This window comes from Mus pahari, chromosome 14, assembly GCF_900095145.1.
Source record: "Mus pahari chromosome 14, PAHARI_EIJ_v1.1, whole genome shotgun sequence".
Lineage (NCBI taxonomy): Eukaryota > Metazoa > Chordata > Mammalia > Rodentia > Muridae > Mus > Mus pahari.
Genome location: NC_034603.1, coordinates 30,467,676 through 30,482,540, shown reverse-complemented (window position 1 = coordinate 30,482,540; position 14,865 = coordinate 30,467,676). Strand labels below are relative to the sequence as shown.

General features: G+C 39.3%; 1 protein-coding gene across 1 annotated transcript in view; it reads left to right on the top strand.

Annotated features, from left to right (window-relative positions):
* Ncor1 (nuclear receptor corepressor 1) overlaps window positions 1–14,865 on the top strand; it is a 136,397-nt gene that overhangs the window by 7,811 nt on the left and 113,721 nt on the right. The window contains exon 2 of the mRNA XM_029545802.1: window positions 11,267–11,438. Coding sequence (XP_029401662.1) covers window positions 11,337–11,438 — 102 coding nt within the window. The 5' untranslated portion in view covers window positions 11,267–11,336. The remainder of the gene's footprint in view (window positions 1–11,266; window positions 11,439–14,865) is intronic.

Below are 14,865 nucleotides of genomic sequence, written 5' to 3'. Positions count from 1 at the left end.
TATTATATGTAAGTACACTGTAGCTGTCTTCAGACACTCCAGAAGAGGGCGGCAGATTTCATTACAGATGGTTATGAGCCACCATGTGGTTGCTGGGATTTGAACTCCGGACCTTCGGAAGAGCAGTCGGGTGCTCTTACCCACTGAGCCATCTCACCAGCCCCTCATTGGGATTTTTATGAGGATGGAAAACTAGACATGGAGATTGGTTTGTCCATGATAGCATTTTAGTTCCAGGTACTATTGGATATAAGAATGTTTTAACAAGTAAGCAGGGAAGGAAGTTTGGGAGTAATTTCAGTGCTAGAAAAAGTATATGAATTAGAAATTTGGAGTGCTTGGTTTATAGGATGTGTTATAATATAGACATAAATCCTTAAGTCTGAAATAAAAGGAAAAGTTAAGGCTACCTGACGATTTTGATTTTTTTCCTCTTCTTGTGTACTTGAAATGTGGACTGTTTGCCTCTGTGTGTGTGTGCGCGCCTGCCTGCCTGCCTGCCTGCCTGCAGGATGACAGTATAGGAGTGAAGTGGAACCCAGGTACTTGCTCACAGTAGACAAGTGCTGTACCACTGATATAGCTTCAATTCTAGAATATATTGTGCATTTTTGTTTATTTGTTTGTTTGAGACAAGAATTTGCTATGTTACCCAAGCTGACTTTGAACTTCTGAGTCGAAATAATCCTGTCTTGGCCTCCTGAATAGCTGTTTCTTCAGGCATCCACCATAATGCCAGGTTTGGCTCTTAGATTGTTATAAAGGACTTCTTGATGCTTGTGGGCTGCCCTTTTCCTTGTGCTTGTTAATCTGTTGAGAGTTTTGCTCATCCACAGTTTAGATTCAGAACAATCTGGTTTTAGGCAGTTTACACTCCTTGGCAATAACATAGATAGCATAATTTTGAACATGTTTGAAATAATTATAATAATCTAAAACACATCATATGTATCACACAAAAATAAAAATATTTTAAGTAATAGGAAATTTAAATTTAAATAGCTAGGAGTTCAAAGACATGGTTATTATTACTTCAAACATATTTGAGACTTTGATTTTTCTAATTATTTTCTCTTGATGCGTAAATTACATTTCCTTTACATTGCTTTATGATTTTAGCATTGGTAGGGTTAGTCACTAGTTCCTTATTCTGTTTACTTTAGACTTTGTTCTGGTCTGTGAATTCTTTGGGTAAACTTTACATTTTGTGGAGTTCAAAAAGAAATCTTGGTGTTGAGAAAAGAACGATAGTTTTGTGGGTAAGTGTGCTCAGACCCAAGTCTAAGGCCCCAATTTCAGATCTGTAGTACTTTTAGAAACTGGGAAACCCTAGCAACTGGGGGCAGGGAGACAGGAAGAAGTCAGTTTTCACAAAATTAATCTATGATTTCAGTATTCCCATTCAATATTTAGTATTTACAGTAAAACTTCAGTGCGGTTTTTCCCTACCCATGTGATACAGGCTGGGATTAAAAGCATGTGCCACCACCATGTGGCTCGATCTTTTTTTTTTTTTTTTTTTTTAATGTTTTAAATAAAAAATTATTTTTAAATAATTTTTTTCTTTTTAATTTTATATAGATTGGTGTTTTGCATGCCTTTATGCCTGTTTGAGGGTATTGGGTCCCCTGGAACTGCAGTTACAGACAGGTGTGCGATGCTGTATTGGTGCTGGGAATTAAGCTTCCGTCCTCTGGTAGAGCCACCAGTGGTTTGTTTTTGTTTTTTTGCTTTAATTTTTTTTTTTTTTTTTAAATTTATTTCAGAGGACTAGTCAGCTTCACAGTAACTGTTTAATGCTGTTGTTTTGTGAATCATCTCACAATGAAAAATAAAGGAGCTCCATTTTTATTTTAAATTCATGAATTATTCTTTGACTGCTTACTGTAAATCCACCAATTACTTACGTCCTTATGAAAGTTTTTCTTTGAGTATCATGCTTTCTGGAGTCTAGGGTAATATTAATTTAACTCGATTTTCTGTTTTGCTTCTATCCATGTGTCTTTTCTTTTCTTTTCTTTTACTTTATTTTTGTGTGTATATGTGTGTGGGGGAGTGCATATGTGTGTGTACCATAATTCATGCAAAAATCCACTGGAGGTCAGAAGAGGCGCTGAGTTCCCTGGAACTGGAGTTGCAAGCGTTTGTGATACGCCATTTGGGCGCTAGAGCTGAGTGATCTCTGGTTTTCTGTAAGCAGTACATATTTTAACTCCCAAGCCATCTCTCCATCCCCTGTGGCCTTTTTTTAAAAGAAATGTTTATTTACTTTGTGTATCTATGCAACTTTTGTGAGATTGTTCTCTCTTTCCATCATGTGAGTCCCAGGTTATAACTTAGGACATCTGGCTTAGCAAGTACTGGTCAACTATCTTGCAGGCCCCATTCATCTATCTTCTAAGACGTTAAGCTGTCATAAAGGGTAAGTCATGTGTGGCTTTTTTTGTTTGTTTTTCTATACAGGGTTTCTCTGTGTAACAATCCTGGCTGATCTGGAACTCACTCTGTGAACCAGACTGACTTTGAATTCACAGAGATACACCTACCTTTGCCTCTTAAGTGCTGGGTCAAAGTCGTGTGCCACTACTGCCTGTTTTTTGTTTTGTTTTGTTTTTTCGAGACAGGGTTTCTCTGTGTAGCCCTGGCTGTCCTGGAATGTAGATCAGGCTGGCCTCGAACTTAGAAATCCGCCTGCCTCTGCCTCCCGAGTGCTGGGATTAAAGGCGTGCGCCACCACGCCCAGCTATTTTATTTTTTTAACTGTAATGCTTTATATTGTAAGAGAAAATTTATTCTAGTATTATACAAATTACAGAATTTGGTTACATGATTTCTAGTTTCTATTCTCTTCTGGAAGCCAGACTTCCAGATAATTGACTTTCTTTAAATCATTCCTGGTCTGGAGAGCTTTAGTTTGTTTGAAATTGGTCCTTCTTAGCCCACCTAACATTCTTTAGAGGTTAAACTAGAACCTTCGGCCTCTCTATGGGAATCAGTAAAACTTCAATAGTTTGCTGAAATTTTCTACTGTGCCACAGAGGACATTCTTCTTTGTTTTCTCTCTGTGCATAGTTTTGTTTTAAAATCAGGTTTTAGTATCTTATCTGTTAAAAATGGAACTGTAGGGGTTGGAGAGATGGCTCTGCAGATAAGAGTACCTGTTGTTCTTGTAGAGGACTTGGCTTTGATTCCTAGCACTATGTGGTGGATTGCAACCATCTGTAGCTCCATTTTTCATGAAACCCAATGCCTTTTTCTGACCTCCACTGGCACCAGACATGCATGTGCTCACACATATATGCAGAGAAAACAGACATATAAAATAGAACAATCTAAAGAATAAAAATAGAATTGTATTCACATTGGTGAAATGTGGTCTTCCTTCTCATTGGTAGATTTGTTCTTGCTTCTCTAAAGAGTCATCTGAAGACTTGCCACAGAGAAGTATATTTTTAGATATTTTTCCAAGATAGCGTAGGCCACCTTGAAAACCTGTCCAAGTACATTTTGGTTATGCAAAGACTATAGGCTAAAAGCCAGGAGTTCCTGGTGAGAGGGTTAGCCTTTTATTTTTGGCAGATTGTATTTGCAATTTGTATGTTTCAGGGTGTGTGTGTGTGTGTGTGTGTGTGTGTGTGTTGAGAAGATTCAAACAGGTATCTGGTATCTAAGTAGAATTTCGTTTTGCCATTTTTTTGTTTTTGAGACAGGGTCTCACTCTGTAGCCCTGGCTGTCCAGGAACTCATTGTGTGGACCAGTCTAGCCTCAACTCATAGAGATCCACTTAGCTCTGCCTCTCTTGTACCGGGATTAAAGGTGTGTGCCACCACTGCCCGGCTCCTTTTGCCATATTTTATCTTCTGATTGTTTAGTATAAGAGTCTGGTTTTATCTGTCTGTGGCATCCAGAGATATGCTTGTCTCATAACAGTGACATCTAAGTTTAACATTATTTTTAGCCTAAAGCATTATATGTGTCAAAATTTATATGAGGCAGTTGCTTATAAAATCTTAGTTTCTTTTTAACTTTTAATTTTGGAGAGACAGGGTCTCATGTAGCTCTCACTGGCCTCTGAGGTACTGAGACAGTAAAATTGGCCTTGAACTTCTGGTCTTTCTGCCTCTACCTTTTGAGTGCTGGGACTACAAGGGTGTACTTTGATATTTGGCTTGATGAAGTTTCTTAAAGAGTTCACAAAGCTTTTACATTTCATGAGTTGAGGATACTAACCCTGAGTTACTGGGCTTTGTTCCCAAGAACTGAATTTACAGCTCATGGATACCTTAGTAGATAAAGGCACTTGCCACTAGGCCTGACAACCTGAGTTCAGTCCCCAGAGCCCAAGTAGTGGAAGGAGAGATCCAACCCTACAAGTTGTCCTCTGCTACCCTCCCCCATGCACACACATATACACACTAAGTAAGTAAATGTAAAAGTAATTTTCAAAAGAACTGAATTTATAGTTTGACATTGGCATCGAAAATGCTGTCCTTCCTTTCAGCTGTAGCTTTAAATTAGGTTGTTTTCATTTTAGTTGGTTTTAAACCACAGGGTATTTTGTAGTGGTGTCTTGATGCCCCAGGACCAGAGTGAGTAGCAGAGGGAAGACCAGATTGTAGAAGACCTGAAAAGAGAGATTCTAGGTTGGCACATTGTTACAGAATCAGAGGTTTTGCCTTTGTGTCTTTGGCTTGTTATAAGATGTTTGAGAGAGTGTACTGGTTAGGAAACAGAAGGTCTGAACTTGCTGTTTGTGTTATGGATGAGTTGAGGGTGGAGGTCATACAAAATCTCCAGGCTGAAGTTACATGAGATTGGAATGGACCGTAACCCACAAATTTGTATGTCACTAAGAGCTAGTCCTGTGATTTTTGTTACTTACTGATGTTCTCTCTCTCTCTCTCTCTCTCTCTCTTTCTCTCTCTCTCTCTCTCTAAGATTTATTTATTATATGTGAGTACACTGTAGCTGTGTTCAGACACTCCAGAAGAGGGTGTCAGATCTCATTACGGATGGTTGTGAGCCACCATGTGGTTGCTGGGATTTGAACTCAGAACGTTCAGAAAAGCAGTCAGTGCCTGTAACCACTGAGCCATCTCTCCAGCCCTACTTACTGGCTCTTATGTTGGAATAGTTTATTTATGAGATTTCAAAGTCAAACTTAACTAAAATTATTCCTCAAAACCTAGGACATTCTGAAGTATTACTGATAAAAGAGGAAAACAGATAAATCACTCAACTTATAGTAACATTGAATGCAGGTGACAGATGGTGACCGTTAGACTGCAAACTAAAGCAACAAAACAAAATCCTTTCCCTTATACACATGGAGTCCTCTCGTTTCCTGTCCGGCTCTTAGTTGTTTGTTTATAGCTCAGGCTGGCCTTGAACTCACAACCCTCTTGCCTCATCCTCAAACCTTCACAAAATATTCATGAACATTCATATATAAGAGCAAGATACAAGCTGGGCAGTGGTGGCACACACCTTTAATCCCAGCACTTGGGAGACAGAGGCAGGCGGATTTCTGAGTCCGAGGCCAGCCTGGTCTACAGAGTGAGTTCCAGGACAGCCAAGGATACAGAGAAACCCTGTCTGAGAGCAAGATACAGCATAATGTATATGTAGTATGCTATCATTATGTAATTGTGCTTACGTGTATATAGAATGTTTCTAAAGGACACTCTGCTTTTGATTGCTTTCTGGGATGACAGCTTAGTAGCTCATGGAGGACAAAGATGTGAAATTGATTTTTAAATTTTGTAATCTTGGTACTTCTGATTCAGACATATTTTATTTCTAAAAACAAACTCATAACCCTCTACTTCCACCCAATACCCCACTACTGTTGGCTTTTTAAACACTTCTATCCAAGCAAGTACAGGTACACAGATGAGGACATGGCCCTGAATGGTTTGAGTGCCTGGTTCTATTAAACATCTGCACTTGATATTAGCCAAAAGATAGACATGGTTAAGCTTCTGCAAAGGACTGTAGAGAACACCAGCTTCTCCTGGACCTCTGGAAGAGCATCAGTGCTCTTAACCACTGAGTCACCTCTCCAGCTCCTGTATATTTAATCTTAATATATTTAAATAATCCTGCCCCCCAAATTAGTATATGTATACTTATATGCATGTATCAAGTCTTTGTCATGAAAATCTTATATGTTTTTATGTTATTCAAGTAGGATTTCTGTATATCTTCTACATGTATCTTTTTTCACCATTTATAAAATATTTTAGTCATGTTTGTAAAGTATTCCTACCTTTTGTTTGCTTGTTTTGTTTTTTGAGACCTGGAACTTGTTCTGTAGACCAGGCTGGCCTCAAATTCACAGAGATCTGCCTGCCTCTGCCTCCTGAGTGCTGGGATTTATGGTGTGGCTGCTGCTGCCGCCACCACCACTGCCACCACCCTCTTGTTAGTATTCCTATCTTTATTATACCTAAACCTATAATTATACTCTAGGATGGAATATCCAATAGTAGAAACATAAAGATACCTCATTTCTCTTTAGTCAGTCTATGAATTCAGTATTTAGATTCTTCTAGAGGGTTTTTCTTTTCTTTGAGGCACAGTCTTGCTAATTATTGCTCAGGTTGGCCTTGAAATTGTTTTATATCCCAGACAGGCCTGGCCTCTCTTGCCTCTCAGCCTCCTGAGGAGCTGGGAATATAAACCTGTGCTACAAGGCTTGGCTTTATCCAGAGATTGTGTTGGGCTTTTTTGGGCTACTTTATTGGTTCTTCTATCTACAACCCTTCCAAACCTCATTCCACTCTAATCCCTTTCAACCCCCAGCACTAGGTAGGAGAGAAGGAAGGTTAGAGGGGAAATAGGGCATAACCTCTTTAGACTACTTCTTGCTGATTAGGGACATAAGGCTTGGCAAATCCAGTCTCTGTCATCAGGATATCTCCAACCATCAGTCCAGCAATCTAGGAGGCCTCTCAGGGCTCTGGCATTTAAATCCCTCTCAAACAAACTCTCTTCAGCTGGCAAAAATCACGCCTCTCCTAGAGCATGAGACAATCATAGTTACCGGTTGTGGACAATCTGAAGCAGCCACATATTCCACGACTGGGATTAAAACAAAAATATCCACATAGTATAACTGGGTTTTTAAAGAAACCAAAATTTTCACTACAATTTTTATTACACCTGAAGAGATTACTTCAGTTCTTGAGTGAAAGACACGGTTTGTTAAATGCAAAAGGCAAAGGCTTTGAAAGAGAAGCAACTGCAAAGCACAGTGAAGGGAACCGAGTTCTCTCAGACATAAAAATGTCACCATGCTGTCCTGCTTTAAAGTGTCAGGCCAGTGACTGAAACCCATGAAATGCAGAAGGAGAGAACTGACTGCACAGAGTTATTTTCTGACAACCACCACCTTAGTGTATTGTGTGTGTACACCTGTATACAAATAATAATAAAAAAGTCCCCCCCCTCCGCCCCCAGCCAGGGTTTCTCTGTGTAGCCCTGGCTGTCCTGGAACTCACTCTGTAGACCAGGGTGTCCTCGAACTCAGAAATCCACCTGCCTCTGCCTCCCAAGTGCTGGGATTAAAGGCGTGCGCCCGCACCGGCTAACAAAGTCTTTTTAATTCTAAAAAATACGACATAAAAGACCAAATTAATTAGTGAGTAGGATTATTATACTTGGTAATAAAATGACTTTCCTTTATGGAGTGTTTCAATCTCAAAAACGTACTGAGAGGGACTGGGGAGATTGCTTAGGAGTTAAGAATACTTCGTGCTCTTGTTGAGGACCCAGGTATAGTTCCTAGCACCCATGTGGTGGCTCACAGCTATGTATAACTCCAGTTCCAGGGAATTCAACACTCCACTCTGACCTTCTCCTCTTGCATGTTCTGCACATACTTACATTCAGGTTAAATAAATCAATGAAATAAAATAAATAAAATGTTCATAGAGCAGTATAACCAATAGTTATCTATATATTGTTGGTGTTTAAGAAAACAGCAGTATAGCCAACAGTTTACAGCTCATTGCTGCTTGGAAGTCATAGCAACGGACGCTTGAGGTAGCCACCATGCACAGGCAAGAGCACAGAAGAAACTGATTTATGAATGTTTGTTTGCGTCCTTTTTTATGATAAGCTTGATTTTACACTTTTATACAATTCAAGACTCCCTGCCTAGAGAATGGTTTAAGAAAACAGCAGTATTTTATTTTACTTGCTTTGGCTTTAAAAACTTTTTTTAAACATCTATGCGTGTGTGTGTGTGAGTGTGTATGTGTGTGTATGTGCTATAGTGTCCCCGTGGTAGTATGTGTGTGTATGTATATGTGCTATAGTGTCCCTGTGGTAGTATGTGTGTGTATGTATATGTGCTACAGTGTCCCCGTGGTAGTATGTGTGTGTATGTATATGTGCTACAGTGTCCCCGTGGTAGTATGTGTGTGTATGTATATGTGCTATAGTGTCCCCGTGGTAGTAAGATGAAGCCAGTTCTTTCCTTCTATCATGTGGGTTCTGGGGTAGAACATAGGTTGCCATGCTTGGCCACAGATGCTGTTATCTGCTGAGCCATCTTGCCAGCTCCTCTGTTTTGAAAAAATAGTGTTATAGATTGTTATTCTTCTTGAGATGTTATTATCCCTGAGTAGGTTCTTTTTACATTATATGTGTATTATAAATTATACATATTTTGTTCGTAATATATGCTAATATTTGGTGAAATGTCAACATTTTTGAGTTCTGTCTGTTTTAAAATAATGTAGCTGTAGCTATTATAACTCCTGTATAGTTCTTTGTTATATAAATGCACTATGGTCTATGCACTTTGAGTTGAGAGTTTCTGTAATTTGTCTTACTGTGGTGCTGCAGTAAACGCCTTTTGAATGTCAATATGTGATATTCCAGGATCTCCAGGATATTCACTTAATTATTAAAGAGTAACAAGGATGTCATTTTTTTTTTCACCAAGTGGATAATTTGGGACAATTAACTGTTAAGAAAGAAAACAAGGGGGAGGGGGCAGGAGAGAAGCCCAGAGTGCCAGGAGAATGAATGGAAATATGCAGCTGCAGGGTAGGCTGGAGGGGCATAGAGGGCAGAGGGAACCTCTAGAAAGTCCCAGAGACCTGGCACGTGAGAGACTCCCAGGACTCAGTGGGGATGACTGAAATGCTCAACAGTGGGGAGAGGGAACTCAGAGAGTCTACCTCTAATAGATAGACATGGTTCCCGTGGAGGGATGGGACCACTCACCCATCTTCAGAAATTTGACCCAGAATTGTTCCTGTCTAAAGAAAATGCGGGACAATAATGGAGCAGAGACTGAAGGAAAGGCCATCCAGTGACTGGCCCAACTTGGGATCCATCCCATGCATAGGCACCAAACTCCAAAACTATTACTGATGCCATGTTGTACTTGTAGACTAGAGCCTATCGTGGCTGTCCTCTGAGAGTCTCTACCAGCAGCTGACTGAGCCAGATGCAGATAATTACAGCCAACCATTGGATTGAGGTTGGGGACCCCTATGGAAGAGTTAGGGGAAAGGGATTGCAACACCATAGAAAGAACAACAGTATCAACTAACCTGGACCCCTAGGAGCTCCCAGAGACTAAGCCACCAACCAAAGAGCATACATGGGCTGGTCCATGGCCTCCAGCACATATGAAGCAGAGGACTGCCTTGTCAGGCCTCAGTGGGAGAGGATGAACCTAGTCCTGTTGAGACTTGATGCCGAGGGTTGCTGGGGGAGGAGAAGGGATGGATGTGAGGAGGGGTGAGTGGGTGGGTGGGTAGGGAAGCATCCTCTCAGAGATGAAGGGGAGGGGGAATGGAATGGGAGGGGTATGGGGAAGGGAGCAACATTTGAAATGTAAATAAAGTAATTTAATAATAAAATAATAATAAGAAAGAAAGAAAGAAAAAGTTATGCCCTTTTGTACCAGAAAACCTGTGAGTGTTTAAGAAGATCGATGTTAAAAGCCTAAAACTTGAAGTCTAATATTTTTAAAATGTAGGAATGGAGGAAATCTTTAAAAAGTTGTAACAACAAATAAGCTGCCACATAAAGATGGATGTAATTAATATTCAGTATATATGTGTGTTTATATATGAGAAGTTGTATGTATATGAAAGTTGAGAAAGGGCTCTCAACTTTCAGACAACCTACCAAACCCACTTGGTTACTCTGTTCTCTCCAGGCCTCACTTGTGTCCCGCCCTCTCTCTGTCTCCTTCAGTCTCCTTGACTTTGGTAGGTTTGCTTTGTGTAATTCCATTATGCATACTGAAGCTGTTTCAGAAACTAGGACATGTGACATCCTAGCTGAGACTGGCTTTCTAAGATCACGCTGCTCATCCTGCTCACCTATTTACTATCTTATATACTTGCTTTATTATAAATATGATGCTATTTTTCACTCTCCAGTGATTGTTCTTTATTGTCTTGTGTCCCCTCACAGTAAGGAAGCATGCCTTGGTCATTCTGTGCCAGCTTTTAGAACAGTATAGGTATATAGAGGTGTGTAGAAGACAAGGTATTTTACTTTTCTCTTAAATATTTATTATGGAGACATTAAAATGTGAAATGTTAAAATAGAAATAGTATACACAAATCATATAGAAGAGTGTGAATGTATTTAATGCTATTGTATAGTTTCATATGCTTTACATGGTTAGGAAACAATACCCTCTACTCCATACCTTTGTCGTTGTATCATCAGTTGATAGACATGGCCTTTGGGTTGTTACCAAGATTTTAGTAAAAATCTACTTAGCCTCAATTCATTAAAAGAGGGCTTTTAAACTAAGGACAAGGAAAGCCCAGTGCTGTGTATAGCACTGACCCTGGAAAGAAAAGGCAAAAGTCAAAGCTGTTTGTGCACTGTCTTAGGGGCTACAATGTCTTCTGTGTATCTGCCATAGTCTGTGTAGAGGAAACGATACATTGTTTATCAAACTTTATGCTTCATTTTTAAGTATATTTGGTGTTTGATCTACATATATATCTGTGTGACAGAGTCAGATCCACTGGAACTTGAAGTACAGACAGTTGTGAGCTGCTGTGTGGTGCTGGGAATTGAACCCTCATCTTCTACAAGAGCAGTCAATGCTCTTAACTACAGGGCCATCTCTCCAGCCTTCCTTATCAAACATTTCAAGTAAATATTTGAGGAGCTTTGCCTGGAAATTGTGGTTTTGTTTGTATAGCTGCAGTTACAATTTATTAGAAGGACATTTCATGTTTTTAGTACTTAAGAATTCTCTTTTTCTGTTCTGTGTAGGTTGCTTCCTAGAAACATGGTTGTTTGTTGGACTTGATCTCACAACCCAGTGAGGACGTCTTTACTGATAATGTCAAGTTCAGGTTACCCTCCCAACCAAGGAGCTTTCAGCACAGAGCAAAGTCGTTATCCTTCTGTCCAGTATACCTTTCCCAGTACCCGACACCAGCAGGTAAGGCATAATGGCTGTCGAGATATGTGTGTGTGTGTCTATTGTGTTTTTACCTTTCCCATGTATTAGATTTATTGACTAGTAACAGAATGTGTTTGTTACTTTTTTTTTTTTTTTAATGGCAAAAATCATTCCTAGCTGGGTATTGTGGAACATGCCTATAATTCTATCACTTGAGGATCAGAGGCTGGAAGTTGGGAGTTCAAGGCTCCACTTAGCTGTGTAGTAAATTCGAACCCAGCCAGGGGTAAATGAGACCCCATCTTAAAAATATACATATGTGCCTATTTAATATATACATGTCTCCAAATATTGTATGTTAATATATATACACACACAGACAAAGACACACAGCCATCTATTTATTTATCAGTGAGGATCCAAAGTTAGAGAATTAGTTACCAGTCTTCTAATTGTGGTTTTCTGCTACATTTCAGATAGTGAATGTTGCTCTTAATTTTTCTTTTTACATTTACCTACTTTGTTTGTGCATATATGCTCCAGCATGCATGTCGAGGTCAGAGAGCTTGCTACCATATAGGTTCAGGGATTGATCTCAGGCTGTCAGGCTTCGCTATGGGTGCCTTCATCTGCTGAGCCAGCTTACTAGCCCCACCTCTCCGATTTCAATTGTAGAAAGTATTTATAAGAAAGAGTAAGTTGTCTGCAGTTTCTAGGCTAACAACCATATTTGTATTCCATGTTCTGGTTGAATTTGAAGTTGGCTAGATAATTTAGCCTCTCCTTAGTTTTAGAATAAATGTCTCTACTTCAATGATAGATTTGATGGTAGGAACGTGAAAAAATGTCTTTTTCTTTTTTTTTTTAAGATTTATTTATTATGTATACAGCATCCTGACTACATGTATGCTTGTAAACCAGAAGAGGGCATCAGATCTCATTATAAATGGTTGTGAGCTACCATGTGGTTGCTAGGAATTGAATGCAAGACCTCAGGAAGAGCACCCAGTGGTCTTAACCTGAACCATCTCTCCAGCCCGAAAAAATTTCTATAAGTAACTTATTAACCTTTTGAAAAATGAAATCCTAGGTGAAACTGCCAGATTAATGGACAAAGGCTAGCAATGTAAAAGATTTAAAGAAAAATAGAAAAGGAATGTTGAGTGCAGTGCATTCACCTTGTCAGCAAGTGAAAGCAGGTGTATTTCAGGTTCAAGGCCAGTCTGAACTACATAGACAGATTCTGTCTGAAAAATAAGGAAAGGAAGAACTTAGTTAGGGCTTCTGTTGCTAAGAGAAAATACCATGACCATAAGCAACTTGTGGGAAGAAAGGTTTTTTGTTGCTTGTCTTTTTGTCTGTTTTGCCTTATTTTTCAAGACAGAGTTTCTCTGTGTATTGGCTATCATAGAGCTCACTCTGTAGACCAGGCTGGCCTCAGACTCACAGAGATCTACTGCCTCTGCCTGCTGAGTGCTGGGACTAAAGGTGTGCCACCCCTGCCCTGATGAGGTTTTATTATCTTTTATTTTATTTGTTTGCTATTACTCTGATGTGTTCATGTATGATGCATGTGTGTGAGTGCTAAAGCACATGTGCCATGCGTGGCATGAGCATGGAAACTGAGGACAGCATTGAGGAGGCCCCCCGCCAGGTTCTGAGGACTGAAATAAGGGAGTCGGGGTTGCTGGGCAAGGGCTTTGCTGATCGACTCATTCTTTCCAATGTTCTCTTCCTACTTTCATTTAATCCTTTACATCTTTTCTTGAACTTAAGCTTTGAAATGATCTTCTTTCAGTTTTTACTTTTTTAAATTTGTGAGGTATCATAAGTAGTTTGTAAGTTCTGAATTTCTATTATCTGCTTATAGAGAAGGCTCTTCCTAGGTGAGCCTTAGTTTAGTTTTGTCTATTTATGACTCTCAGAACTTCTTCCCTACTTAGAATTCACATAACATAAAACTTGTATTCTGAAGCTTGTTTTGCACGTGCTCCCAGAACATTTTTATCACCTGCAATGAAACACCATTTTTAAAGTATCTAATGATTTACTTTTCTGTTTCAAGGAATTTGTATCTTGTATTTCATGTAAATGGAATGATACTAATAATGTTTAGTTTTTGAATCTGGATTAGTCAGTGTAGCATCTATTTCTAGTATGTTCAATGCTTTATTCTTTTTTATAGGTGCATAATAGAGGTGTAACATTTTGTTCAATCATTAATAGACAGTTTTCTTTTCTTTTTTTTAAAGATTTATTTATTTTATGTAAATGGGTACACTGTTGCTGTCTTCAGACACACCAGAAGAAGGCATCTGGTCCCATTACAGATGGTTGTGAGCCACCATGTGGTTTCTGGGAATTGAACTGAGGATCTCTGTAAGAGCAGTCAGTGCTCTTAACTGCTGAACCACGTCTCCAGCCCCAGTTTTCTTTTTTTCTTCAGTGGCTACTATAAATAATATGTGAAAATTTATATTTAGACTTTTGTTTATAGTTACATGTTTTTAATTCCTTTCAATATATACCTTGGTATATTCTGTGTTTTTAGTAACTGTGTTTAAATATAATTGAGTTAGCATTATTTTTTAAAGATGTAATTTATTATTTATTATTTTTAGTGTCTCTTTGTGTGTCTGTGCATGTGAGTATAGTACCTACAGAGAAACCAGAGGCATCAGATCCCCTTGGAGCTGGAGTAACTGGCAGTTGTGAGCAGCCCAACATGGGTGCAGGTCCTCTATGCATCTCTAGGCTCTTAACTGCTGGCCCATCTCTCCAGCCCAATATTTTTGATATGAAACCAAGCTCTTATTCCCTCCATCCCTCAATATTTAAAAAGCAGAAAAAAAAGCAAAAAACCATTACTAGATAAACACTCTTTTTTTGGCCTCTTTGGGCACCAGGCACACATGGTACACAAACATACATGTGAACAGAATACCCATACACATTTAAATAACAAAAGCAAAACTCTTTTAGTTGTGATGGAAGAAACTAAGTTGATTTTTCTGGATTTCAGCTTTTTTATTTGTAAATAAACATGGATCTAAAGAGGTAACTTATGTTTCTGCTAGCTAATTTGTTTTGAATTTACTGCTGGAATGCTTTTTTTTCCTTTTCTTCATCCCTACCTACCCTTTTTACTTTTAAAAAGAGATAAGATCAAAGTCTAGGTCTAGTTATGTAGCTTTGCCTGGCCTGGAATTCCTGTGTAGACCTGGCTGGTCTTGAAGTTAGAGATCTTCCTACATCTGTGTCCCGATTGTTGAGATTAAAAGTATGAGCTATCATGCCAAGTTTTCCTTTTCCTTTTCCTTCTCCTCCTTCTCCTTCTCCTTCTCCTTCTCCTTCTCCTTCTCCTTCTCCTTCTCCTCCTCCTCCTCCTCCTCCTCCTTCCCCTTCCCCTTCCCCTTCCCCTTCCCCTTCTCCTCCTTTGTGTGTGTGTGTGGGGGGGGAAGGAGGG